We start from the raw sequence: 26,467 nt of genomic DNA on the forward strand, positions 1-26,467 counted from the left end.
AAATGCATTTTTAATACAACCCCTCAGATAGAAGTCAGTCTTCATAGGTCTACAAAGGTAAAGCACATGTTGGCAATAAGGCACAAACTAAGAGTTTGTATGGTGACAGACACTATGGTTAAACTAGTCTTCTGTGTAATGCAGCTCCATACCAATGAGCGGTGTTGTCGTGTGGATGAAATGCAAGCAAATGAAAAAAAAAAAAAAAAAAAAAGCAGTTTGGAGTGATGCACAACCAGGAAGTGACATTTGTCAAACATGTTTTAATGGCTGTTGGTCCATACTTTTTATAGCTTGGCCAAGACTGAACTACACTATTGTTAATTAGCACTGCAAAGTTGTTGTCCTGGCTTATAAAATGAAGCTTAAAGACCCACTCAAAACACCTAATCCAGTTCAAAATAGTAAAAAATAAGGAGAAAAAAAAAGAACATCACACAATACAATAAGTTGAATGCGTTAAACTATTGGACACTTTGGCAAGGAAAAAAAAAACATCTCTACTTTTGTTACTCAGACCTTTGAAAAATCTCTAACAATGTTAATAAAGAAAAGTTTTCAAATATATTAGACCTTTTCTTCTCACTTCATACACGATATATGTAATGCATATATTAATTAAATATATCCCAATGTTTTGTCATTATATAAGAAAAATAATAAAAGCAGTCATCACCAATTATGGGCTTAAAATGGTGAGTATGACTTGTGTGTCTCTTGTTTTTTAACCTATGTCAAATTCATAACTGGTCGTGATCTGAAAAAGTGTTGGAAAACCCCGACTTAGACTGATGAGCTGTCCTTCATAATAACAATAAAGAGTTGAGATAATGCACTCCGGTCAAAATGGCTGTTCTGTCATGTGGTTGCTTACCACTGCGAGCTGGCGGGACTGAAAACTCGTATTTTAGGTCAACACTAGGTCTGCATTGCTCCAGTTGTTTCCAGTTTGAAATCACACGTGCAGACTTTTTTTTAAAAAGTGCCTATTAAAACATTCGTCATTGTGACCACGGAGAACTGACTCTGCACTCTTAAAAATAACCCAAAGTGGGTAAAATAGCAAACCCAGCATTGGGTCCAAAAGAAACTGAGCCAATGCTAGGGCTATTTTCCACAGAATATTGGTCAAGATTTTGATCCAACATGGGGTAAGAACTATCCATACGGATGAGTTAAAGCTACCAAGAGTCAAAATATGCAACCTTGGGTAAAAGTAACCCAGTGTGCTCAAAATCCACAGCACCACAGCAAGTGGGCTAGGAAAACAACCCAGGATTTTTTTTGTGTGTCAAGTAGCCTGAGTGTATCTCTTCGTCTGTTCCGGGTAAAGAAATGAAGATAGTATTTTTTATGGTGGAGGTAGCCTTGTGATGTTAACCCAATACTGCAACACTGCAAATTCACCAGACCTGTGAGTCATATAAGTCTGGAACCATTTAAGAATCTTTCCACTTCAGATTTTATTATGAAAGGCACAGTGGAAGATTTAAAAAAAAAAAAAAAACAGAGCAGGGTGGCATAAAAGGTATGTGCAAGGCACCATGGTGAAGCCTCTTTTTAATATCCTCACACTGCAGTGTACATAAGCTAATGTCCATAAAGAAAAGGCCTCCATCCTCTTTGCATATTTGTTCACCTTTCACGAGTCAAACATTAATTCTAAAATTCAGTCTCAGTCCCCAGTGAGATAAAACATATACGTGATGTCGCCATTTTTAGACATGAAAATGTATAATGTATACATGTTTGCTTATTATCTGTCCAAAAAAAACAAAACAACTGGGGACTTTTCTTCAAATCAGGCACGAAGTGAGTTCAAATAGTTCAAGCAGCGACACTGAAACGAGCAAACTAGTTATAGGCCGTTAAACCGTTTGAAAACCTTCATTTGAAAAAGAACCACAACAACACAAATAGAACTAAATGAGCCAAATAAGTACCAAACAGGCATATGTGTTTGAAGCATAAACATTCAATCAGCATGGACGGTCAGCGATAGCACTCAACAAGAAAAAAATACTAAAATATACTAGTGGGGAAAAAAAAATATTAAACATTCATTAGTATATGCAAAACAGCCGGCTTCAGTGGTATCCTTTCATGTCAGTAGTCCTGAACTTTTCTTCCCCCACTTTTCCTTAAAAAGGTTATTTTTACCCCCTAAAATACAAAGCTAAACCTACAGTAATAGAACCTTAAATATATGTCTTCTCTTTATAAATACTTGAATGTACCTTCAGGGTTTTGTTGCCATAGCAACCTGATGATGTGGCCGTGGGTCAGTGACAAGGTGGTGTTGTTTTTGTTAGTTTTGCTCACAGTTGAGAGAAGGCTGCCTCCGCACAGAAGTAAACTTCCTCCATCAGAAGATCGCCCCATCGAATTTGCATAATCAAGTGTGTCATTAATTGCTTTGGTTTAAGATGAAACGAGGCCAATGGGTTGGGGCACACGGTTCCACCATGTGTGCTCATAATTGTTTTCCTCATGGGTCACGCGCACTTTGGGTCTGCTCAGAGAGTACCTGAGTCCACAGGTATGTACTTTAAATGCACGCTGTCGAGAAGTCACAGCGGCGGATCAGTCACAGGCAGAATAACGCTGGTGTTTACTTCACGCGGGCCGAGCCACCACACATCAATACTGGTAGACGTCGTGGATGGGCAGCTGGAAGGTTGTGGCCGGGAAAGCCTGCGGCACGGCGTAACCGGCGTAGCCTCCGTACGCCGCGGCCGCAACTGCTGCGTTCTTTTGCAGGGCGGCCAGGGCGGCTGTGTTGGCCGCATAGTTTGTGATGGGGACGTAACCTGCGCCGTACAGGCCACCGGCTGCTTGGATGCGCGGCACATTGTGGGCCATGGCATAGACGGGAGTGATTGGACGACCCTGGGGAATGAAGGCCAAAGAAGATGAAAAACTGGCAGGTGTCAAACTCAAGGACCGAGGGGCCAGATCTGGCCCGCTACATCATTGTAAGTGGCCCACTAAAGCACGTTTGTCTAAGTACTCTAGATTTCAAATAGATGGCCCAGTGTACTGTGTTGAAAAAAAAAAAATCGATGACTTGATTCATTGACTGCAACTTGACTATTATCACATTATATCCAATGACAAAAAAATCTTTAGTCATTCAACTATGTGATGCTTTTATGCACCTATGATTTTCAGTTGGTGATGAACAATGTTTTGCAACAATGTCAACTATAATCTAGCATCATTATTTGCATACTCTTCAAATAGAAGGAAGTCTAACAATAAACGATCAAGGAAATAGGTACTTCATTTGTACATATTTATGAGATGACGCACGTACCTGAAAAGGTGGAGGAGTGGAAACCGGCAGAACCGTGGCGGCGGCGGGAGCCGTGGTGTGTTCAGGGTGCTGCATGGCCAGAGGGTTAATAAGGTGCTCCACTGCGTGCACCTTGCCTTCCTCCATAAGCTTGGCCGCAGGGGCCGCACTGAACACTTGGTACTGCCCGGCCAGAGTTGGCAATGCCACTGCAGATGGACATAGACGTGAGCGATTGTTTGGGATCACAGAAAATAGTATAGAAGGACGCGACGTGGCATCTGACTAACAGCAGAAGACCAGCACATTCGGTACATCCACCCATGCTCAAAAAGACACACTGATTAAAACACAAAATGCTACAGAAGCTAAAGGACAGAATGTTAGAAGGAAAGAATAAGTCAAGCAGGTGGTATTTGAATTTTAGAATGGTTTCAATTGTGAATTAACTCCATTGCATCTTTTCTGTTGTTGTTTTTTTTGGGATGGACAAAAGTTTTTTCAATCCCGGGCTGATCTTGTGATCTGAAAACAGTCCACCCCCCGGCTCACTTAACATTTAACAAAACTTCCAATCAACAAATCTTGCAATATTAGTTCAACAAGAAACAAGTGTATGTGGTACGTGAAGTATCGTTTGTGTGATGGAGCGGACATTGCGTCATTGTCGTATACTGTTGAAGCCAGAGCTTGTGCCGCTCCCATTAATGTACGAATACATCAGTGGCTTGGTATTTATTCTACAATTTGCATTTTAGAAGTTATAATAGTGTAGTAAGTGTCTCGAGGTGTGTGACGTCTGCATCTATAATATGGTTACACAAGTCAAGGAGCCAAGAATAAAAGAACTACTTGGCAGTTACGTACACATTCCGTTGCAAAACCAACACAAACCACTTACAGGCACCTTCTACAGTTGAGTAAATTCGCGCCCTTGGCCACAGTTTAAGGAAACTCGGCACATGAAAGTACTTTTGGAATGAATGTTAATGCTTTCGTTTTTATTCATAATTGGTGACGTCATAAGTCATTCATTTCAGTCAGCAGGAAGTCCCACAAATGATATCTGAACACAATACAGTAACAAATGCTTTGTTACTATTTTGTGTTACTGGTCCTGTTTTTGGTCAGAAGAGTGAACGCATAGTAACAAACAAAGTGAAAAACATTTCTTAAGCTTGAGAAAAGGTTTAGAATTTTGATTCCAGTCTTGACTGAAACTGCAGTGAGGTGATTGACACAGAGCGCCACCCCTTTAAAAAAACAAAACAAAATAAAATTGTATTTTCAGAGTCTGATTAGATATGAAACTACAATTCAGTCAAAGGCTGGAGTTGCAAGTACATATGAATAAGAGGTTATGGAAGTACAGGTCTCGATGCATATTATTTACAACTATGTTCAGACAGACAACAGCACTGAGTGATTCACATTTCGTTTCATTGCTTATTTTGAATTATCACTCAAATTTTCTGAAATGACTTAAATTTACTAGCCAGCAAAAAGCTATTAACGGACTTACTGGATCCCATTTTTTTCCCACGTTAGCGTGCAATGTCGGTTACAATGCAGCCACCCTGTGAGCCGGTAACATACTGTAGTCACCTGACACTCCAGATGGCCTGTTTGACAAAAGTTAGTTTCACAAATCTACGTGGGAAAGAGCCAATTGAGACTGGTTGGAAAATGGCAAGTACTTCGACAGCATGACGCTGCACTTACATTTAAAGTTAAAAAGTGCCAACTTGACAGTGAAAGCATGCTTTCCATCAAGATAAATCTGCTATTACTCCGTTGTTTTTTTTTTGGTGGAGAAATATCTTTTAAGATCGAAAACTACCGAACTTACCTAACCAGTTCTGTTGCCATGATCTCATTTTGATGAATTGTTACAAACTGACTTCCTCATACTTGATTGGTGATTTGACTTGATTTGGCGTGACAAATTTCAAACCCCTACAAGATTATTAGCAGAATGTTGTTATCAGTCTGAACAATCCGTAGGACGAATTTTAATTTTTTTTGCATTAACAGCAGTTACTATCTGAGCACGCAAGAAAGGACAATTTCATTCTTTGAATCATTTGACAGTAGCAGTCCTTTAGCGTGTCCATCCAGCAACAACTATTATTTTGATTTTACAAAGATGTTATTTAAACCACAAAAGACAGAGAGAGGAAGAGTTCTTACGGGAATACGTGCAACGACCACCGATGCCTGTATTCTCCGCAAGAACAGTGCGGGAAGAAGAAACAGATGGGAAGGCTTTTGAGATGGGTGAGGGTAGGGATGGCTATGTCTATCTCACTGACTTGTGCCTGGTTTGATGGCAACTGGGTTGACGGAGGCAGCAAGCTCCAGACTGGGCATCAGTTCATAGGGCTTTTCGGACAGCTTGGTCTTACCCTCATGGTAGCGGCTGTAGATGCCACGACCGGCAGAGTAACCCCCCAGGTACGAGCCCCGAGGACCAGGGGTACGGTTACCTGTGGCGGCGCGACCACGACCTCGCACAGTACCTGCTTGAATACAACGGGGAATGGGATTACTGGGGTAATAGTTTGGGACTTGCCGTTGAAATTTTTGCGATAGACAACTGGCTAATGGGCAAGGTGAAGATGTCATTGCAGTGTGGATGAAAATTGAGTGGTACAAGCAATGCTGGTTTGAGTTAAGTTGGTATTTAAGGGCCATGTTATTCCCTTTCGGATGTTTTGGGTCCTAAATTGTATCTGGGCTCTGTGATGTTCTCTGCCATGTCGTGGATATTCATCCATGAGATGGCGGAAGGAGACAGCGCAGCAGGAAAGGGATGGTGTTAGAAAATGTATAGTTTGTCACATAGCAGGAAGGCTAATTGTTCATTGAAAGAATAAGTAGAAATGAGCAATTACCATTGTTCTGTATCAATGAGGTTCCTTTGGAGAGAAAACCAAAACACAATGATTGTTGAAAGTCAGATGGATTAGCCTGCTTCCACCATATTCAGTCAATCAGCAAAGATAACGGGATTAACATTCGTAACATCATCACCCAGTTGTTGTCTTTAATCATTTAAAGGACAGACATTTGTCAATTCAAGTTTATCTTGATCAAGATTGAGTTTCCCTTAAATTAAAAAAACTTCACATAATTATAGGTTTTTAGCGACTGGATTCCCCAAGACCCGCAACTACGGACATTTACGGAAAAAATTAAGAAACTAATGAAAGTGTTCTAACCTTTCACAAAGTAGTCCCTGTTTGGTCCGATGAGTGTGTTGTAGGGATAACCGTAGTAGGCCAATGTGTAAGGGTCACACTGGTAGACGTAGTTTTGTTGAGGAGCTTCTGGAGCAGCAGAAACGCCCTTTGATGCCTTCTGGCGAGAATACTGCTCTTTATCAACTGGCTTGGCAAGCGTGACCTCAATGCAGGAGCCCTCCACTTCTGTTCCATTGAGGTGATCCATGGCCAGCACGGCATCATCACGGGATGTGAAGTGAACAAAGGCGTAGTCACGGATTTTCTTCACTCGCTCTACGCAACCTGGGTTCCACTGACTGAACACCTGGTTGATAAAGAAAACACGGTTATTGTTTCTCGAAACAACGTGATTAGCTGAAGTCTTCCATGACTACTGTCAGGGAAACAAACCTGTTTAATGGTTTCTTCGCTGGTCTCCATCATAAGATTCCTGACGTAGAGTATTTTCACTGTCTCCATGACATCTTCATCCACATCAATTTCTGGTTCTGCCCAGTCCACCGCAATCTGGTGACCCCACAGTTGAATGCGTCCGGGCATCAGTTTCCTGCGGGCCATGGCGGCCGCACGGTGCGACTCGTATTCTACAAAGGCAAAGCCACGGTTCTTCATCTTGTCTGCAGCGCTGGCGTAAACAATCACATCTAGCACGCCCTCGGTCACCTTGGAGACCTCCTCCAGAATCTCCTCGCGTTTTTTAGTCTTGGGGATGCCGCCAATGAAAAGACGGCAGTTGTCTACGGAGGAGCAGACCCCGAGGAGCCTACCGGGCCGCACCTCGTAGTTGTTGAGCTCCCGCACGGCCCGTTTGGCCTCGTGTTTTTCCGTGTACATCACAAATGCGTAGCCCCGATTCTTCCCATCAAAGTCCATCATCAGGCGCATCTCATAGATGCGTCCCACAGACTCGAACACGGGAACCAGCTCATCCTCGTAAACATCTCTTGGGATTTTGCCCACGAAGATCTCGCATCCCCTCGGCGGGGATGGGCCGTTCCAACCGGGAGGAGGGCCGTATTTACGTTGGCCATTTTCCTGAACCATGCCGTAGCCGGTGCGCTCCATCAAGGCCACCAGTGTAGCCTCATTGGGAGTCCCTGCAATACCATCCGGAATGCTAATCTGTCCAAGGAGAGCGTGGTGGGAGGCAGCGGAGGGTTTGCACAGCTTGGAGGGGGCAGTATTGTTGCTCATGGTTGAAGAGGAAGCAGGATCTTCGGCTGTCATTCTGACAAAAGCATCCAATTAGATCTGTGGCCTAAGGAAGGCAGAGAGATTGAGAGAAATCATTCTTTAGTTTCTGTCAAATACATTTAAGCATCCTTGAACAAAACAAAGATTATTGGAAACCTAGATAAGGTAAGGCTTAATACGACAATCATCTATAAATCCTCAAGTTGCCTCACTATCAGTAGTTTTACAACCCTGTTTTGTTCGCTTCTTAAGACTCTTTTCTGATCTCTGACCCCCATAAGAGAGATTGGCAAGTCATAAAGCCTTAAACTTTCGTTCAAGGTTCACCGAGGTCGGCTCGGTCACATGTTTACTATGACGGAGGGCCGGATGGACCACTGATCTGATGTGCACTGTACCTCCATGCACGTTTCACTGTTTGGCGCACAAGAAGGTGTTGGATATTTAACTCCCCTTCTCAATATGAATGTAATGTGTGTGTTTGTGTGTGTGTGCAGGTGCACTTGCATTCATTTTTATGAACACTGTACCTCCATAAAAAGAACAGTGAACAATCAGGCTCCTAAGCGTAAACCTCTTATTGCTTAACACTGGTGGCATTCAGAAAACAAAAATCCACAGCATTGAGTCTCTAATCACCGCAATGTGAGGCAAGCAATCATCTCAGACTATGCGTGTGTGGGTTATGTGCGACTGTGTGCTTTGCGTCTTTCGATTGTTGGGACATTTGATGGTGAGCACGAGAAAGTCAACAAAGGTAGAAACTCTGCAAAGCCAAGCAAACCATGGTAACGCAAGCATTCATTTGACCTGACCCAATATTTCATCAACCCCACCCAAAACACACACCCACACACACTTTACAATCGCCATGAAGAAGAATTGAGATTTTTTTAGTTCATGCAAAGGTGCGGGAGCCAAGAGTGACGAAACAGGATGTTGCTTATTTTCTATCATCACTCATTAGCTGAGTGTGACGAGGTTAAAGTGACATATTATTAGACTGTTTTATGTTCCTGAGTTTTTATAAGCTTAAAAATAAAAACAACAGTCAAAAGGATTATTACAACGCAAGGAAGGACCACCTCTCCGACTGTGTGGACCGGTAGTGACATTAATCTAATCCAATCATGACACATGAGTGTGTGTGTGTTGTGCCAGAGAGGCAACAGGTTAATGATTAACCCACCACCACAAATTGTAGCTTTTACTCAAAAGTGAGCTTTACTCCGAACCTAAATCTATATATCAGAGCGAGACATCAACAAAAAAAAAAAAAAGAGCCAAGAACACACTATCTCAAATCTGACCTGTCTCCATTTTATGACAACAGGATCATGTTAAACCTTCAAGTCATTCAACAGCTCTTGTGGTTAAAGGTTGTGAATGAATCAGGAGAGATGTTAAAGGGCAAAGACTTGATTGACTAATCTGCCAGGTTAAAGAGTCACTGCAATGGCTCTGAGAGATCAGCCACATGTTTATAATTGATAGAAGCACCTGACTACGTGTGTACTAACAATGTGTTATAGAGGACCACATTGTTTTATGAGTGCAGAAAAGGCGTTTACGAGTATCCTCTGAACTCGGCCATAAAGTCATCTTATAGTCTGTACACAAGGTTTGACGTTGATGAATAATTCCACACAGTAGGAAGAAGAAAGAATAAGGCATTATGGCATTATCAGTCATTCTGCCTTACAATAATTACAATGCCAAGTTCTGCTAAGGTATCCATTGAACAAAACAATTATTTTTCAAAATATGTTTTCATTGAAATCACTGTCGTAAAGTCAGCGACATTTATTACTGTATGATTATGATTATTGTTATTGTAGTTCACAGTACATCATACTGAGCTGTTCCCAATCAGTTATTTTATTTTGCACCATTTGATGACTATGATGCAACCAAAGTATTTGTTGACAAATTGAAGAAAGAAGAGTATTTGCAAAACAACAACAACGCACATCTCATTTTCTATCCAGATATTAACAATGCAAACAGGCCCAAGTTACCATGCAAGCGTTGACGGAAACACAAACAAAAACTTTAACACACATTGCTGCATTTTCACACAGCCTCAAGTCAAAATTGAATTCTAAATTTCCCTTCCAGGGTTGAGCAAATGTCATAGTGACTGAAGCAAGAGACAAACAAGGTGAAGTCTTAATAAAGAAGATTAGGAATGAAAAACAAGAGAAGTGAGGATAGCTACCAAAGTTGCTTTTTCACCGCTGGGCCGTCTGCTCTAAGGAGTGCTGGTCCACCTCCATGAGAGACAGGTACAGCGGGGCACTGAGCACACACAGGCCGGCCTCCTCTACACAAACACTGCAAGCATGAGCGATGATCGGGGTGGAGCTTCAACAGGTACAAATCTTCATGTGATGTGTGTGTGTGTGTGTGTGTGTTAGAAAGAAGGAAGGAGAGATGGCTGATGGGAAATGAAGTTGTCTTTTTTTGCTTAGAGTTGCAGAAAATGAAAGGTGGAAAATAACAGGAAGCTTATAGAAACATCCTCTGGTTCTTTGAGGGGGGGTTTTCCGGATGATTTCTGTCCTGTCTGCACAAGATGAGAGCGTCTTTGGGCATGTGGGTTTTTTCTTTTTTTGGTCTCCGGCTTACTTTAAGCAAACAACACACACCTTCCTGGGCAGCTAAGTGAGCTAGAGAGCAGAAGGAGAGGGAAAGAAGGGTACAAAGTCCCCAGATGAGAGGACTTGACTTGCTCTTGTAGTTTCTGTCTAAAAAGAAAAATGCTCTCAAGTGCAGGACAAGAGGGAGTGAAGGACAAACTAGAGCAGATGGGATGAAATCAAGTGAGTGAGATTAAAGTCTCAGTGTGTGGTCGGTCAACAGTTTGCAGTTTGCTTGAGTATCAGCTGTTACTGAAACTGGCACCACTCCTTAACGACCAGGAAAACAACTGATAAGGAAGTCGAAATAGCACCAAGAACAAAGGGAAAAGACGAAAAAATTTGTCATCATGGCTTGAAATCTAAAAAAAACAAAAAAAAACTCCACTTCACTGCGATCGCTTGTAAAAAGTTCGATATTAGCACAAGCCAGTCAGAATCACGACATGCATCAGGTGATCTGGGGTGAAGGGGATGTGCTGAATTTCAGAACCATCAATGGTTAACTGTGAACTCTCTCTATTTTTAGGAGGGGGGTGGAATTGATCATTTGTTGAAAAGTTTCAATATGGTGAAATGAAACCTTACCTGAGATGTTTAAAATGAGATTTAAAATGTTGTTATTGTTACAAGATGAATGATTTATTTTGAGCATATCTCTTTATGAGAAAAGCACCTAAAAACTCTAATGGGACAACAGGTTAAACTGAGGCAAAGTTGTCACTGTATGACTTTGTTCTCCTTTAAGGACAGCCAACACACACACACACACACACACACACACACACACACACACACACACACACACACACACACACACACACACACACACACACACACACACACACACACACACACACACACACACACACACACACATACATACAAGAATCTGCCAAGCAGACAAAAAGGCAGGAATAAAGTCAGCAATAAAACAGTGCTTGTAATCAGTATCTTGGCCTCTGAGCCCGTTTGGTTTTGCAAGTCATCCATGAAAGTAAATAAGTAGCATGTCACGTGTGTAAAGGGTCACAGAGAGCGACGTGACCTGCAGGAGTGCTGTGTTGAGGCTCACATTGGACTTTTACAGGAAGCGCTTCCTCCTAATCATATGAGGACACCGAGAACCAGCCTCAAAACACTCAAGTTCCTGTTGTGATATCCCACACATGCTCTATAACAGCTGACAAACCCCATCTCCTTCACAACAAAGAGCCAATATAGATTCAGGAGCGAGAAGTGATGACACCATATTTTCTGTCTCTTGTGCATTCTCCAAGAAAATGAATGAGCAAGTGAAACAAGTTGATGAAGGAGAAGTGGGAGCTGCGGCTAACCCTTCAGGACACATGATGTCCTCACAGCGGAGGTTCACACAATACGTCTGTCAACACTCTGACGACTTCCCTGGAGTAGTGAAGGACTGGCTACATTCACACTGATAATTTAGTCAAGTGATAATTTGACAAGCCTTTTATTTGCTTGGATAAAGTTAATGTTTATTAGGTAAAGAGAAGGATACGTGTTAAAACTATACCTTGAAGATAAAACTATTGTTAAGTTTACAATGTGTCCGTATAATAATTGTTTGTGTCAATGAATGGTGCTTGTTCCCTATGCATAGTTGCACCGGTACTCATTTTGTGCGGGCTTGATTTCCAAAAAGCATCAGTGAGGCGAGATTGGAACTTTTGAAGAAATAAAAAAAACTTCTTTTTTTTTAATTTCAAGATGTGTGCACTGTTTTCCCAGCTTCAATCAAGAATACTAACAATATAATGCTGAATTAAAATAATAAATTGAAATAATGATGAATTACCGTGAACTAGTGATTACACGTCTGTTTGTAAACATTTTAAACATGAGCATAATAATTCTCAAAAATCTTCCCAACAACTAATTTATTTTTCTTTCAGTTTCATAGTTATTCCTTGGGCTGGACTGAACCAAAACTGGCCCCTATGTTTGACACCCATGCTCAGACATGGTGTAACAGTGAGTTTGAATGGTTGTTTGTCCACACATGGTACCCTGCGATTGGCTGCTAACCAGTCCAGGGTGTAACCAACCTTTCACCCAAAGTCAGCAGGTCACCCATGACCCATAAGGATGAGCTCCTGGTTATACCTGATTATTAATACACAAACATCATAATTAAATGAAATTAAAAACTTAAATGTCAGCATTTTTACACATGCTCAAAATTTAAAATGGAGATTCCCACTTGCTTTACCCTATTCCAGCATATTGTAAAGAGATGTACAAGAAGTGTCAAATTTTGATAAAATTGTACTTCAGCTGCGATTTAATAAAGTGTCCCATGTGTGTATTTCTCCACTGGTCGGTTTGTCTTCCATCCACCATCATTCCTCTGGCTCACTCGAGCTCAAATAGAGTGTGTGTGTGTGTGTGTGTGTGTAGGGGGGGTACATACAGAATTGTGACAGAACTTAGTATGACTATCGGGTGCGGGGCATGATGTATATAGGAAGATTTACAGACAGAGAAAAGAGGGGACTAACTGTTCCCCCCCACGATCTCGTCAGGCCTCCCTCGGAGCTCGAGAGCCCTTCAAAAGTGAAGGTGGCCTGAAGAATTTCAGGTCAGACAGAGTGTGTGTGCGACTGCCCGCAGCCTGTTCCCACTTCACCACGGAGAGATGATTCCAGCTCATTTACCTCAAGAGCCCCCCTGCCTTTAGGAGCCACTCGAAAAAAAAAAAAAAAAATTGCAATGTAACTGTAGACTTTAAACTCAAAACAGAGCATTTGGATTATCTGATTGAGCAATCACTTAAACCTTGATTCAAACCTTAATAAAAGGTTGCAGAATGAAGTTTGTGTCCTTGATCAACATGCATCACCATTAATATAAAGCTGATTTTGCTTTGGCTCGGACAAAAAGGAGTTTTGCCTTCTTGGCCAAACACATTCCTCGCGTTAATCAGCCGGCCTGACAAATGCAACAACTTTAAAACAATTATTGGAGCTGACGGTGATATTGTCACTTACTGGGAAGAAACGCTTAAATTCAACACTTAAATTGTGACTTTGTTCAACGACTTAAACGAGGAAATATGAACAACTTCATTCCTGCATTTTTGTCCTACAACATTACTCCTCGCCCTTCACCATCAAACATTGGTCCGCCCATTCGACAAACACATCTTGAAACGTCCGTGTCACTATCTGTGGAAACCGAGAATTCCAATCAAAAGTGTTTCTGTGGCATGTTTGGTTTTCCCTTAGATCTAGTTCACACTGTTTCACAACACACACACACACTTATGGACACAACAAACAGCTCTTTTAGTAGGGCAAAAGTCCACAGATTACAAAATATATAGCCTGGACACACACACACACAGACGAATGGACGGATGCACACACGCACGCACGCATGCACGTACACACACACACACATAGTCATAGCACAGTGTCCTCATGCCACTCCACTGGTTCCACTGGTTTCACTGAAATGGCCATAATGACCTCCAGTCCAATCCATCATTGCTTCCAGGTGTTCTACTCCTTATTTCTCACTGACTGAATGAGGTGAAATGAGGAAGGACAACAAGCAATACTTTTCTCGATACAGCGAAACGTTCTACATTGCAATATATTATTTACATGTTCAAATAAGAACGTAGTTTTAGCCGTTACCCTGTAACGGTTGCTTACTGAGGCTTCATTAGAAACGTGCCTTGAAACAATTCATGTCGAGTCGAAATAATGTCCATGTCACTATGTTTCAGATAGTTTTAAAATTGAGACAATTGGCTGCTCAGAGACATAGTAAAGAAGACAAAAGACTTGAAGGTGAAAGTCACCACTGTACCTGTGGGCCACACTGAGGAGTACAGATGTCAAGCAACAGGTGGTCCAAGATGCAACCTCTGCGTTTAGAGTTTGTCTTCTTGACTTTGCCGACGGTAGATAGAGGGAGGCAGCGAAGCAGAGCGGATCTCTGCCTGCTTGCTTCTGGCACAGAGTGTGGAGCTAAGTAAAGGTGCTTTTGTGTTTACTCATTCTCAATGACTAGAAAAGAGAGGTGGGGCTGTTTAGTGCAGGTAACCCCCCCCCCCCCCCCCAACCAACCCTCCAGCAATACACACAGAGGCACCACCTATTTATTCTTTCTCTCAGCTGATAAGGAATAAAGAGGGGGCAGAAAAGGGTGTGACAAGAAGAGATGATTGGAAACAATCAAGGAAAAGCTTGTCAGCGTGGAGATGTGTTTACAGCACTATCTCATACACGTGACCTCTTGAGAAAAGCTTTCATGAAAATGATCAAGTGAAACAGATAGAGGGGTCTTCTTTGTGGTTTGGAAACATTTCAAGTACAATCTACGGTGTTCAAAAGGTTTTCTTCTAACATGGACAAATGCATCCGAGAGATCTCAGAAACAGCAGTAGAATGCCAATCATAGAGGACTTGATCTATAAGACGCAAGAGCTAAGTTCTTTTTTTTTTTTTTTTTAAAGGTTTAAAAGTTTTTTTTGTACGTTGTCAGCTATAAAAATGATTTCTGGTCGATGTCTTATCTGGGTTAGCCTGGAAACCACAAGACAGTTGTGCCATGTTATAAAAAATGTGATTTGATATATAACTGATAGGCAAATTCATGTGTATGTTTTACTTTGGTGCTTAAATGATAATTAAGTATGCCCCCCCCCCCAAACATTTAAGTAAAACAGTTCAATCTGAGTAAACCAGAGTATTTTTTTTTAAACATTGACAGATGACCTGCAGAACAATATTGGTCAGCAGTGCAGTAAGACTAAAGTCCACATTGTAAGTAAATACATTTAAACAGGTTTGAAATAAGATGCTTTGAACTGATAAAGGTTTCGCTTCTGGAAATTTTGCAGCACAAAAGACGTGATGAGATTACAGCGGCTATTGTTTTCATTTTTCATACTCTGAATTAATTCAGTGTGTTGATTACATCTGAGATTTCCCCCATCAAACAGTCCATCCATAGACTTTTCAAGTGGCCCCAAAAAAATGAAATATTTGCACAATTTATAAATGCATCATTTTCACTGGACATCAATCATACACTAGACAAAATCTAAACTGAGTAAACATTTTAAATAGATGTTAACCCTTTTACAAGTTCAATGTAAAAAAATCAAAAAATGTAGGTCAAGAAGCAAATAAATAAATGAATAAATAAATAAATAAATAAATAAATAAATAAATAAATAAATATTAAATGTATTTGCATTTTTGCAAATTCTAGTCTTGACAGTGTTTCCAGCAACACCATCAAATACCCAATATCTATCACTTTTCAGATGTGGATCATTCATTGACCACAAAATGATCACTCATAAGCCGGCCGGATATCCAAAGTGACTTTGACAATTCACTTTCAGCACTGACCTAACTTTAGCACACTTAGACACACAATGAAGTGAGACAATCTGCAATAAAGACTAAACACATCACATTCCAGTCATTTTTGTCAGACACACAAAAGGAACATGTGCAACTTTAAACACAACCTTGAACATTTTTTTAGTGCACAAGCACAACGCTGTTATCACGTGCGCTGCAATTGCCAATGTACCAGTGATACATTAACCAATGGCTCTGTTAATGAAGGACAGGATTCTCCTCTCTCTCTCTCCCTCTCTGACTCTCTCTCTCCCTCTCTCTTTTTCTTTCTTTCTTTCTTTCTTTCTTTCTTTCTTTCTTTCTTTCTTTCTTTCTTTCTTTCTTTCTTTCTTTCTTTCTTTCTTTCTTTCTCGGGCACACACACACACACACACACACACACACACACACACACACACACACACACACACACACACACACACACACACAGAGCAAAGTTTGCAAATGGACAAATTCTGTGTTCCCGTCAACATGGTGAAATTAGAAGTGAAGGCCAAACAAAGTCATAAAGCCATTTAAGAGGCGGAGGAGAGCCCAATTCCGAGATACTAAATAGCAGAAATACACACCAAGACAAGCTCATGTGTGCAGACTAGACTGACACAGCACACATTAATATATATATATATATATATATATATATATATATATATATATATATATATATATATATATATATATATATATATATATATATATATATATATATATATATATATATATATATATATATATATATATTTTTTTTTTTTTTTTTTTAGAAGCAAATATAGGAAGAAGGTGGATGAGACACGGGCTTGGAGGTGATAGCTATCAAACATGGGGGAACTGGCCATACTGGTCTGCTGTAAACCCACACAGTGATTTGACGTGCGGTGCCATTTTTAATCTTAAATTCGCTTTTTGCTCAAATAGTTCCATATATCTACAATATACATGTGCACAGCAAAATTAAAAAAAAACATGCTGATGCCAAAAAGACATTGTAAGCCAAACAACACTTCCCAAAAGGGAAATGTGTGTTCAGTTGTAACATTTCCTCATTCAAAGGTTTCACCTCACATCCTGAAGCAAGAGTCAGCCAATCGCAATGTCCCCGCTTATCATGAACGAAAAAGACTCAGCACAATCACAGTGACGCTCTGCCTTACACTCACCTCAAACGGGAGCTGACATATTTTTTCTCCATCCTGATTAAAGCCGAGTTCTCTTTTGCCTACTCTTTTGTCTGCTGACACTCTATCATGTGCCTTGCGGCTAACCAATGGCAGATCAAGCACAATCAAAAAGAAGTTTGGCAAGCTAAATGAGTCAGACAAAGCATAAAGTCAAATAAATGCATATGACTCATCAGCCATGAGAGATACTACAAGCAATGAGACAAAAAAAACCTGAGCTGATTCCAAATGGCAGTTATACCACTTATTCTTACAACTTAAACTTGAAATAGTGGTGTCACTGTTTGCACAACATCCTCCAACATTCATTGGAAGACAAATTGAGTAACACCGAGACAAATCATTCAAGTGAACAGTTAAGATGGGACACTTCATACTATTAAACAAGTTTAATGAAGACTTTTAGTTAACTCTCCACGCATTGTAAAAATGAATGAATAAATAAGCGGTTTGGAAGATAAATGTATAACCGTACCTCATCACAAGAGTAATCCACCACTGTGTAAAGGGGAAGTCAAGTCAAAAAATGCTTTTTCCCGTTTTTATCCATTTCAGGAGGCGGGGGGGCATTTTGCCACTTGCCTCAATCTAATTTTGTAAATTTGCATTAGATTCATGAAATGTTCCAAGTTAAGCTCATTAAGTGTTCCCCCCCCCTGAATAGAATGCCACTTTTATTAATCCCCTGAGAATGTAAGCTGTGTGTGATGTGAGGTAAAGTTGCAAGCAATCTTCAACTTCAAATGTTTTCTTTATTTGAGAGATGATTCTTTTCACACACAGTCGCACCCACAAACGCACATACACAGGCACTCTGGCAAAGCAAGAAGGATATAAATAAGCCGGTTGGACTGCCATATTAACACCCTCCAAATACAAATTCCTAAACACACAATGACTAAGCTCCTGAGCAGTGTCACGAAATAGGGATTTTATGACAAGAAACAAAAGGCTGAAAAACAGTTCCACCTCTTTTCCATCTCGTGAAGGATGGACTGAAACTGTTCAGAACGTGTGAACAAGATGTGTAGGTTATATTTGTGTGGCCTTCAAAGCATCTCTGTTTTTTTTTAAATTTGCTATCATTTATTAATTATTTTATCATCCAACTATTTGTACAAGTAGTACATGCAACTCTGCAGAGGCAACAAAGGCAAAGGTCCTGGTTGGGCCAAAACTAAAGTAGGTGATCCAGAGTTGTCGCAATGACAGAGACAATATTCTCCTAATTAGGCTACAATGTCACAAGCAAAATGATTTAAAGGCAGACGTTAATTGTTACCTATTGTTGCTTTATGGCTTTAAGGCATAATTTAACTTCTGTTTTGTCAGACCAAACTAAGCCGTTGAACAAGACAATCAAGTCGACAGATAGACAACTCTTTCCGACATCAACCTCTGCGTCACAAAGCGCACCTCTGTCGCCTAGCAACTTAGATGACGGAGGATAACAATCATGAATGGTAACATAACGTAGCGATTCGAGTCTTTGGTGAAACCCAATATGGAAAAAGTGCACTGCATTGTTTCCCTTTGGTCTCGGTGGTCCTCTATAAACGCTCCGGGGGGAAACAAGTCAATAGAAAGAGACAGATATCAATTTGTTTAGGCCCTCAATGAATTTCAGTGATATACGGATTAACTGAATGGTCTGCCAGAAATGCGTTCTAAATGTTGCATGGGCAGACATTGGCTCAGAAGTCCACCCTAATGACAAAAAAAAAAAAATTCACAGCCTAGTAGATTTGGAGAGTTTTTAATGACTTTATCACACAAGCTGGTGGTCATTTAAGTTTAAGTATTAAGGTGGCTCAACATGTTTGACGCAGTATGTTTGAGTTATATCTTGACAATCGCACATTCCCTCACCTGCAATTCAAACAACTACCTCATTGTGTGTAGTTACAGGTATGCAGTGAGATCGGCCAATCAGGTGCATTTGTGCAGGCTAATATGTCTCGCGCTGATTTAAAACTATTTTTTAAAAAGTCCCATCCCAATAAGAGACAAAAGGAGGAGTGAAATCAAGCATGATGACAGAGGTAGTAGCGTTAGGGGAAGAGGAGAGTGGAGGGTTCAGCTGTATCACCACAGTAGGTGGCCCGGGGTTACGCCGGGGGTCAAAGGTGGGACGCGTGGAGAAGGACTGTTGTTGTTGCAGCCTTCACAATGGGTGGATGTCACCTGTTTACACACGCGCATAGTGCATCACAGAGGCTGGAGATTGCGCAATAACCTTTTTATGAGCAGAATTGAATTGGAACTCATACAAGAGCATGTTATGCTCATCATGACAAGGATGAATGAGGATATTGACATGCGGGATAATATGCTCAGAAATGGACCACATTAATGCAAAGTGGAAATTGAGATTTAGTGTGCGAGTCCCAGCTCCAGTTTTTGCAACAATTGACTTCTTTACACATTTTTACAAAAATGTTATAATGTGACACCATCCATCCATCTTGCACAGTTGATTGATGTATAAAACAAAAAGTGGATCGGCTTAATCCATTTCCCTAAGCGTCTATGTTAACAACGATTTATTAAACATTAGTTCACGCTGGCGTCAAATACTGGTTTGAACATTCGAGGAGCTACCGAGGGAGGCCAATAGAGAAGAATGCCACCATTGTGCTTTTCAGGTATGTGTGTGTTTGTCACTAACAGAGAGAGAGCAGCGGTGATCTGATCAGATCTTCTTACAGCTATTTCATAAACAACGCAATAATACCAACAAGTTCCTCCCTTGCAACCACACGTTTCTTTTACTGGGCAACTTTTTAGTGGATTAGGCTTATGACACGCACACACACACACACAAGCAGACTTAGTGTTCCGTTTCCCATTGTGAACATGAGATAGTCATGTGACAGTCATGTGACATGGGCCAATATGTTGTTTTTCTGTGTTCGACAAGATTTCTTTCAAATATAATGTATATATTACAACATGAGTTTCTTTTAATACCAACTGCTCTTTTTCCTTCCCTGAAATCTGATATGGCTCGAAGGCAATTGCTGATACTGCGCTTAGGAAAAAAAAACCCACGAGATATGAATTCCTGTCTTGGATGACCGTGTCCCTTTTGCAATGGAGTAGCGATCCTGTGAGATGAGATACTAAGTCTCCCTGTTTTTCAAATAATATATTCTGTCATCAGGTCTGACCAGTACTTCGAGACAACCGACGCACCTCGCAGATCACGCGCTCGCACGCAGACACACACACACACACACACACACACACACACACACACACACACACACACACACACACACACACACACACACACACACACACACACACACACACACACACACACACACACACACACACTTGTGGAAGTATTTACAGTATTAACAAGGAAGCAGCCTGGAATGGAGGCTAACACACAAATAGAAAAATGGGAGTGGAAGCCACATTTCAGTTTTCAGCTGGGATGAATGGATGAATGATACAAGGAAGTAGTGAAACTAACATTTTGTAAGAGAAATGAAAGAAAAGAAAATCCAGTACTAACAAGTGAATTTGTAATACAAGAGTATCCAATGTCCGATCATCTAAATCACTGATTGATTTTTGCCTTGTAAAACAATTTACATTGTTAGCTTCATATTCTGACACTTTCGTTTCCTGTTTAACAATACCCATAGTAAATAATCACAAACTTGCAATGTGGCTTGGGTGATAAATAATTTTGGATTTAACTCTTCTGCGTCGCTATACCGGACTGACACCAACAATTTCCCGAGCGTTTAAAACTAAAATGATAAAAGGAAACAGCTCACATTATCACACGTGAACTTCTCCAAAGTCACGCCGTTACCTCAACCACATCCAACGTCTCCGTTCCCCTCAAAAGTGCAGCATCACATACAGAACGAGCAAATCTCGTTTGTACATCAGCAAGGTGGCCAAGGCTAAAGTGGCGCCCTGCTTAACCAGTTTTGGGAAAACACATGGGCGAGATGACGAGACAAGACAACAGCGAAACACGTACACACACATGCATGCACACACACACACCTCAGCACAAATAAACACAGTCGCTGTCCCATAACCTTGCAGTGAAGGTTAGAGCCGTCAGCTGGGTCAGTGTGAGCACTGGACCAGCTGAAGAAATGTCCTTCCAGATACCCACTGTGTCTATCTCAATCAACCCAAGTGAGAAAACAGACATGTTTCCAAATAAGCCCATCACAGCAGGACACCCACCTGGAGGATGACAGGGATGTGTCGTCTCGCGTGCTTTGGTTCTTCTGGCGACGTTTTGGGACTCACTGTCCAGGGTCACGTTCTCATCTTCACTTGCCGTCCGTCAGGTTCTGTGCGGTCTCTCGTTGGCTGCCCAAGCACCTCCTGTCTTCAATGAGAGGCCCCCCCGCACACCAGCACCAAGAGCACAATCAGAATTGTTCTATCATACAAAGTATCAAATAAGCGCACACTGAAAAAAAGAGGACAAGCCAGAATTTCTGTTCCTCTTTTGGCGTTTTTTTGGATTCTGACTCAGATCCTCTGTTTGCCTCTGCTCCAGTCACGACAGCACTTCTTGTAGACGCAACAGCAGGAGACAAGAACTGATTTTTTTTTTTTTTTTTTTGAGAGACGGGGGCATTAGAGCCCACAAGGTCTTCAAACAGAGGGGAGAGGGAGAGTACAGAATTTGAAGGAGGGAGGGATGGAGGGAGTAAGGGCAACGATAATTAGTGAGTCTGTACCTGACTCTCACTGACATAAGCCCCGCATTCCTTGGAAGCGAGGAAAGGAGGAGGGTGAGGAAAAAAAGAGGGACAAAGTTCCAGCACACTTAATGAACCCCAGGAAGTCATCAGAAGACCCCTCCACACACAGCCCACCACCAGCAGCAGCACTCACAGAGAAGAGAAAACCTTCCTTACAGCACACCATCGCTGACTTGTCACTCCAGCTTTCAGGTGGATCCCAAGTCACCGCTGTTCTCCGTCCATGGCTTTTCTGCTTCTGTTCTCGATCCTTCTTTCTCTTTGCACCTGTGTACGGTGTAAACAGTGGCTCCTTCACAAAACTCACCAAACCAGAATGGGACTGCCCAAACCCCCAACACTGCTCCCTCCCGCCCTCCTTTCTCTGCTATCGCTCCGGATGGGAAATGCTATCCTTGTGTGTGTGTGTGTGTGTGTGTGTGTGTGTGTGTGTGTGTGTGTGCGTGTGTGTGTGTGTCTCCAGCCAATCTTTGTTCTAGTGTGCTTTTGCGTGTGTGTGTGCGTGTAAGTATGCGTGCTTAACGGCACAAACCTGAATTGTAGCCACCAGAGCAACATTCCACCTAAGAGTAGCACACCTTAGTACAAGCTTTCATTAAGGAGCACATCCACCGCAATGCCCGTAAGGCTACAGGTGAGTTTTACACACTCGCTGATGTTTACAACGCCGAGGTCACCGTCACACGCTGCCTTCATGCTATAGGGTTCCCTCCCGTGACGTAGCTCCCGCTGTAATGACGAACTCTCAGGAATAACAACACACATACTCTCACATTTCTCACTCCCTGATGTGATCCCAGGGAGAAGATGGCTACCCATGACTCTGGGGTGGATTCTCACATGGGCAGTTTCTCATTGCTCTTTTTAAAACTCATTTTGTATATTTTTCTTTCACTCAGAATTAGGGTACGATTTATTCAAATTTGCCCAAAATGATTTGACCTCTCGTTGTAATATAGGGCAGTACATGACCCAGTGAAAGTGCAACAAAAACACCTGCCTTCTAGTGGTGATTGGTGATATCGCAACTTAAAACCTGATTAGGCCAGCAGAGAAGGCTTTGCTGGTTTGATGATTCTACCATTGCTCAAATTGCTAGGGGCATCCCCTGCATGCTACAAAATTACCGGCTCAACTGGTGTTTTTTTTTTCTTTGCTTGTCATTCATATGTTTTCACTTCATCACTATTTTAATCCCGTCATAGCGCATGTTTGATCATGCAGAGTAGTTTCAACACAACAAACACTCGCATTCCCCCTTCATTCAACTCAATGTGTGTGTGTGTGTGTGTGTGTGTGTGTGTGTGTGTGTGTGTGTGTGTGTGTGTGTGTGTGTGCGTGTGTGTGTGTGTGCATGTGTGTGTGTGCTTACTTACCTGAAGATCTCGCAGGAATCAAAGTGGGGCGGGATCATGCACTTCCTTCTTCCTTCTCTCCAGCTCTTTGCAAACACCTTGTCGTCATGGAGACCAGTACAACCGGAACCTCTCCGAGCACTAAGGCAACCAATCGTGCTGAGGGATAGAAGAGAGGAAGCTGGATTTCTGTTTAGAGCAGTAACACACATACACATGCATAGGTTAGTGCATGCACACTCGCACACAATGTGCACGCAATGTGCACACACAGTAGGGAACTTGTGTGAATAGGAAACTGAGATTGAGTCAGATGTGTTCACACAGAGAACTAACGTTTCAACAGAGTGGTTGAACTCTGTGCTGGGTGGAGGCAGAGGCCGTTGGATGTGTTGCTCAATGCACAAATGCTTACTTAACACATATTTGTTTACTTAAAACATTAGGCCTCACCAAAAGTACGCACAAGCATGAGTAACCATACTATATTTACACAGTGACCAGTAGACAACACAGATTCTTCCAAGTTGGCATTGACAAGAGATAATATAACAATTTAACAAATACAAAATTTAGAATCTTAAATAGTTTCATATTATTTGGACCTTATTGTTCTTGATGTTGTATGACATTGTGCCATTTAAATGTTCACACAACAACCTGCAACAAGTTGAGTCAACCAAGCCAGCAGATGGGATGGGGTGGGACATTGTACACCTTGTTTGAAAAACGTTTTGCTACATCATATCGTTTCTTGGAATACAAATATGAATATCCAAGAAAGATTCAACAAAGGAGCTCTCATGCATAAATAGGGTCAAAGTTCTGACCTAGTACTTTTCCACTTAAGCAACTGCAACTAGTAGGTGTGTGGTTCTATGTAAAGTTATTTGAAGGGCATGCTGAGCGTGTGTGTGTGTGTGTGTGTGTGTGTGTGTGTGTGTGTGTGTGTGTGTGTGTGTTAGTATGGGTTCTCATACATTGTAATTGGCTTTTGATGAGTGAGAGATCAATTCCAAACTGATTATCATCAGTAACACACATGCGCATGCACACAGGCACACACACACACACACACACACACACACACACACACACACACACACACACACGAGGTTGTCATTGAAGTCGAGCAAAAAATCTGACTCGTCCCCGAGTGTTTGCATGGCAACATCTATGGCAAATAGCATATTTTAGCAATACTGTAATTAAAGTAAATATATTAGACTGGAACAATGTGACACATTGAAACAATAGACCTGACTCATTGAATAACTGATAAGGTGAGTATATAACCCGAGAATTAAGACTATGATGCATAAGTGCAATAAGGAAAGCAAGACGGCCTTAAAGCAGCATTGTACAGCTTCCTGTAAAGATTAGACCTTTATTGAGAAAATTCCAGCTTGGCTTAAGCCCACATGACCCGCCATCCCCAGCTGGGCCGATTATTGAATATGGTGTTGTAAACGCACGCACACACAATTGTGGCCACACACAAACACAACACGCACTGCACAAAGCAAGCAGAGTCCTGTTGTGAGGCGACAATGATGACGCGTGTTGGACGGGATAATCTCTCCAGCTGGACTCCCACCCGTGGACAAATGAGGTTCATTTGGATGAAAACCATGCCATGGTTTTTCCACTTACTGATTAAGCCCTTCATTTTCAATAGTCACTGCACTTGATATGAAACCAAATAGCAAAAACTAGATTTAATATATTCTTTATAGCTCGCTGCTTACTTCGCCTCTTCCAATATTTTGTAGGTCCCAAATTGTGCTGGAGTATTATTGAAAAATTCCTCGCCCTGCTGGTATGATGGGGGAGTACATTCTGTATTTAAACTACTAATGCCAGGTGAGATGTTTACTGATAAGTAATGGATAGAAAAAGTCTACAAGCCCTGTTCACTTCCTGGAATTTCATAATGTAAAACTAAATAAGACCACGATAATCATTTCTAAACTTTTTCCGCCTGCACACTCTCTTAGTGGGCGTGTGGCTGTGTTCAGAATCAACACACTTGTACAGCCGCATTATCACAGTTGTTTATTTTTATTTCTTACCTTAATTTAATTTTTTGGAGGAGGTCATATTTCACATTAATGGTGGAAGAAGCTTTGTTGTAATTTATCTTGCTCTATTTTGTTATTTCACAGAGACAAGGCATTTGAGGGGTGTGTAAACTTTATATATCTAAGAAGGAAAGAAAAACCACGGGGTCACCGTGATGTTGTTATTGCCTAATGCAGCCTAACCTTTGTACTGAAGGAGATTGAAAACACCGCAATAAATTAAATGGAAAACGTCATTGTTATGAAACATGTAAATTAATCCATGATACAATTATGGGTTTTGTAGGGTGTGAAAATAATCACCAGTGCCAGTGCCATGAAATATTGTTTACTACACATATGGCAATTATAATCTTTAATAGAATAATTTTTAATTGTGAATAGATTGTAATTTATCTATGCCAGCAATGAAAAGTGATGGAGAGAAATTAATGGGGGTTTTTTCACTACAAGAAAGAAAGTGTGTAAAATCAAAGAATATTACTCCTTGTGCTTTGTGTTCAACTTAACAAGCCAAGATTTAAAATCTGTGAATTTGTGAGTTAAGTTCTTTCCGTTTAGCTTCCTTGGAATTTTGGAGGGTGTGCTGTGGAGCTGGAGACAGCAGGTGGCAGAATCGCTCTTATTTGAGACCTTGAGTGAGAAGTTTCAAAAGGAGCCAAAAAAAAAAACTTTTGTAAAGATAATATGTTTCGCATACTATAATCAACACAGAAACATTCTTATATGATTTTTTTTAATTGTTGGCGTACATTCTATTAGAAATCCCCTGCATGACACGGTGTGGTCTTACAAGCATCTGACTGTCGCAAAATTAGGGTAAATAAAATTTCCCATTGGCAGTACAGTTCCTTTCTACACAATTTCCAACTGCAACACACAATTTGAACAGTACCTTGATAGTTTCTAAATGCATTTTAATATAAAAATATAGCTGCTTTTCATTAGATTTTGTATTAATGTGACAATGTTGTATTTTTCAAACAAAAAATGCAGGCGTGCATGTTTCACAGCAAGACAGATCAGTCAGATTTATCATCATTATGTTCTCTTTTAATGGGTTGAAAAATTACGAGTAAGTAAGGTGTTTACAATTTAAAATATCCAAGATCTACCTGATCAAAAATAAAATTAATAATATAATGTATTGTGTTCTCTCTATCTGAAATGGTAGTTCTTCTGCTCATTATCATATTGTTGCCATGGCATTATAAACTAGAGCGACCACGTTCCAGCACTTGATCATGCACAACAGAGGAAAGGAAGGTTATTAAACAGGACAGTGCGGCGAAGGACTACTTTTAGGCAGACAGGTTAGTTTGTGACA

At 41.1% G+C, this 26,467-nt stretch overlaps 1 protein-coding gene across 14 annotated transcripts; it reads right to left on the reverse strand.

Annotated features, from left to right (window-relative positions):
* Positions 1-178: 178 nt before the first annotated feature.
* rbm47 (RNA binding motif protein 47) lies at positions 179-22,256 on the reverse strand. 14 transcript variants are annotated; one of them, XM_085911358.1, is made up of 8 exons: positions 21,861-22,249; positions 21,175-21,318; positions 6,931-7,798; positions 6,517-6,844; positions 6,190-6,213; positions 5,608-5,817; positions 3,317-3,504; positions 179-2,889 (listed from the first exon to the last, which is right to left on the reverse strand). In XM_085911358.1, exons 3-8 carry the CDS (start codon positions 7,765-7,767, stop codon positions 2,641-2,643), a joined length of 1,836 nt encoding a protein of 611 aa, XP_085767484.1. In that variant the 5' UTR covers positions 7,768-7,798; positions 21,175-21,318; positions 21,861-22,249; the 3' UTR covers positions 179-2,640. The 14 variants fall into 14 exon arrangements, with proteins under 14 accessions (XP_085767484.1, XP_085767485.1, XP_085767487.1 ...); XM_085911359.1 differs by having other exon boundaries at positions 21,175-21,322; XM_085911361.1 differs by having other exon boundaries at positions 21,175-21,322; positions 21,838-22,249.
* Between the last annotated feature and the right edge of the window lie 4,211 nt (positions 22,257-26,467).

The sequence above is a fragment of the Syngnathus leptorhynchus genome, chromosome 5 (assembly GCF_054491065.1).
Source record: "Syngnathus leptorhynchus isolate UIUO chromosome 5, UIUO_Slep, whole genome shotgun sequence".
Taxonomy (NCBI): domain Eukaryota; kingdom Metazoa; phylum Chordata; class Actinopteri; order Syngnathiformes; family Syngnathidae; genus Syngnathus; species Syngnathus leptorhynchus.

Bases quoted from the DNA above. Each gene is read 5' to 3' on its own strand.
- rbm47 (XM_085911358.1), bottom strand. From the start codon at position 7,767: ATGACAGCCGAAGATCCTGCTTCCTCTTCAACCATGAGCAACAATACT. The intron at 6,214-6,516 runs GTTAGAACACTT...TTCTCTCCAAAG, and splicing joins CAGGGACTACTTTGTGAAAG to GAACCTCATTGATACAGAAC. The intron at 2,890-3,316 runs GTACGTGCGTCA...TTCATTCCCCAG, and splicing joins CCACTCCTCCACCTTTTCAG to GGTCGTCCAATCACTCCCGT.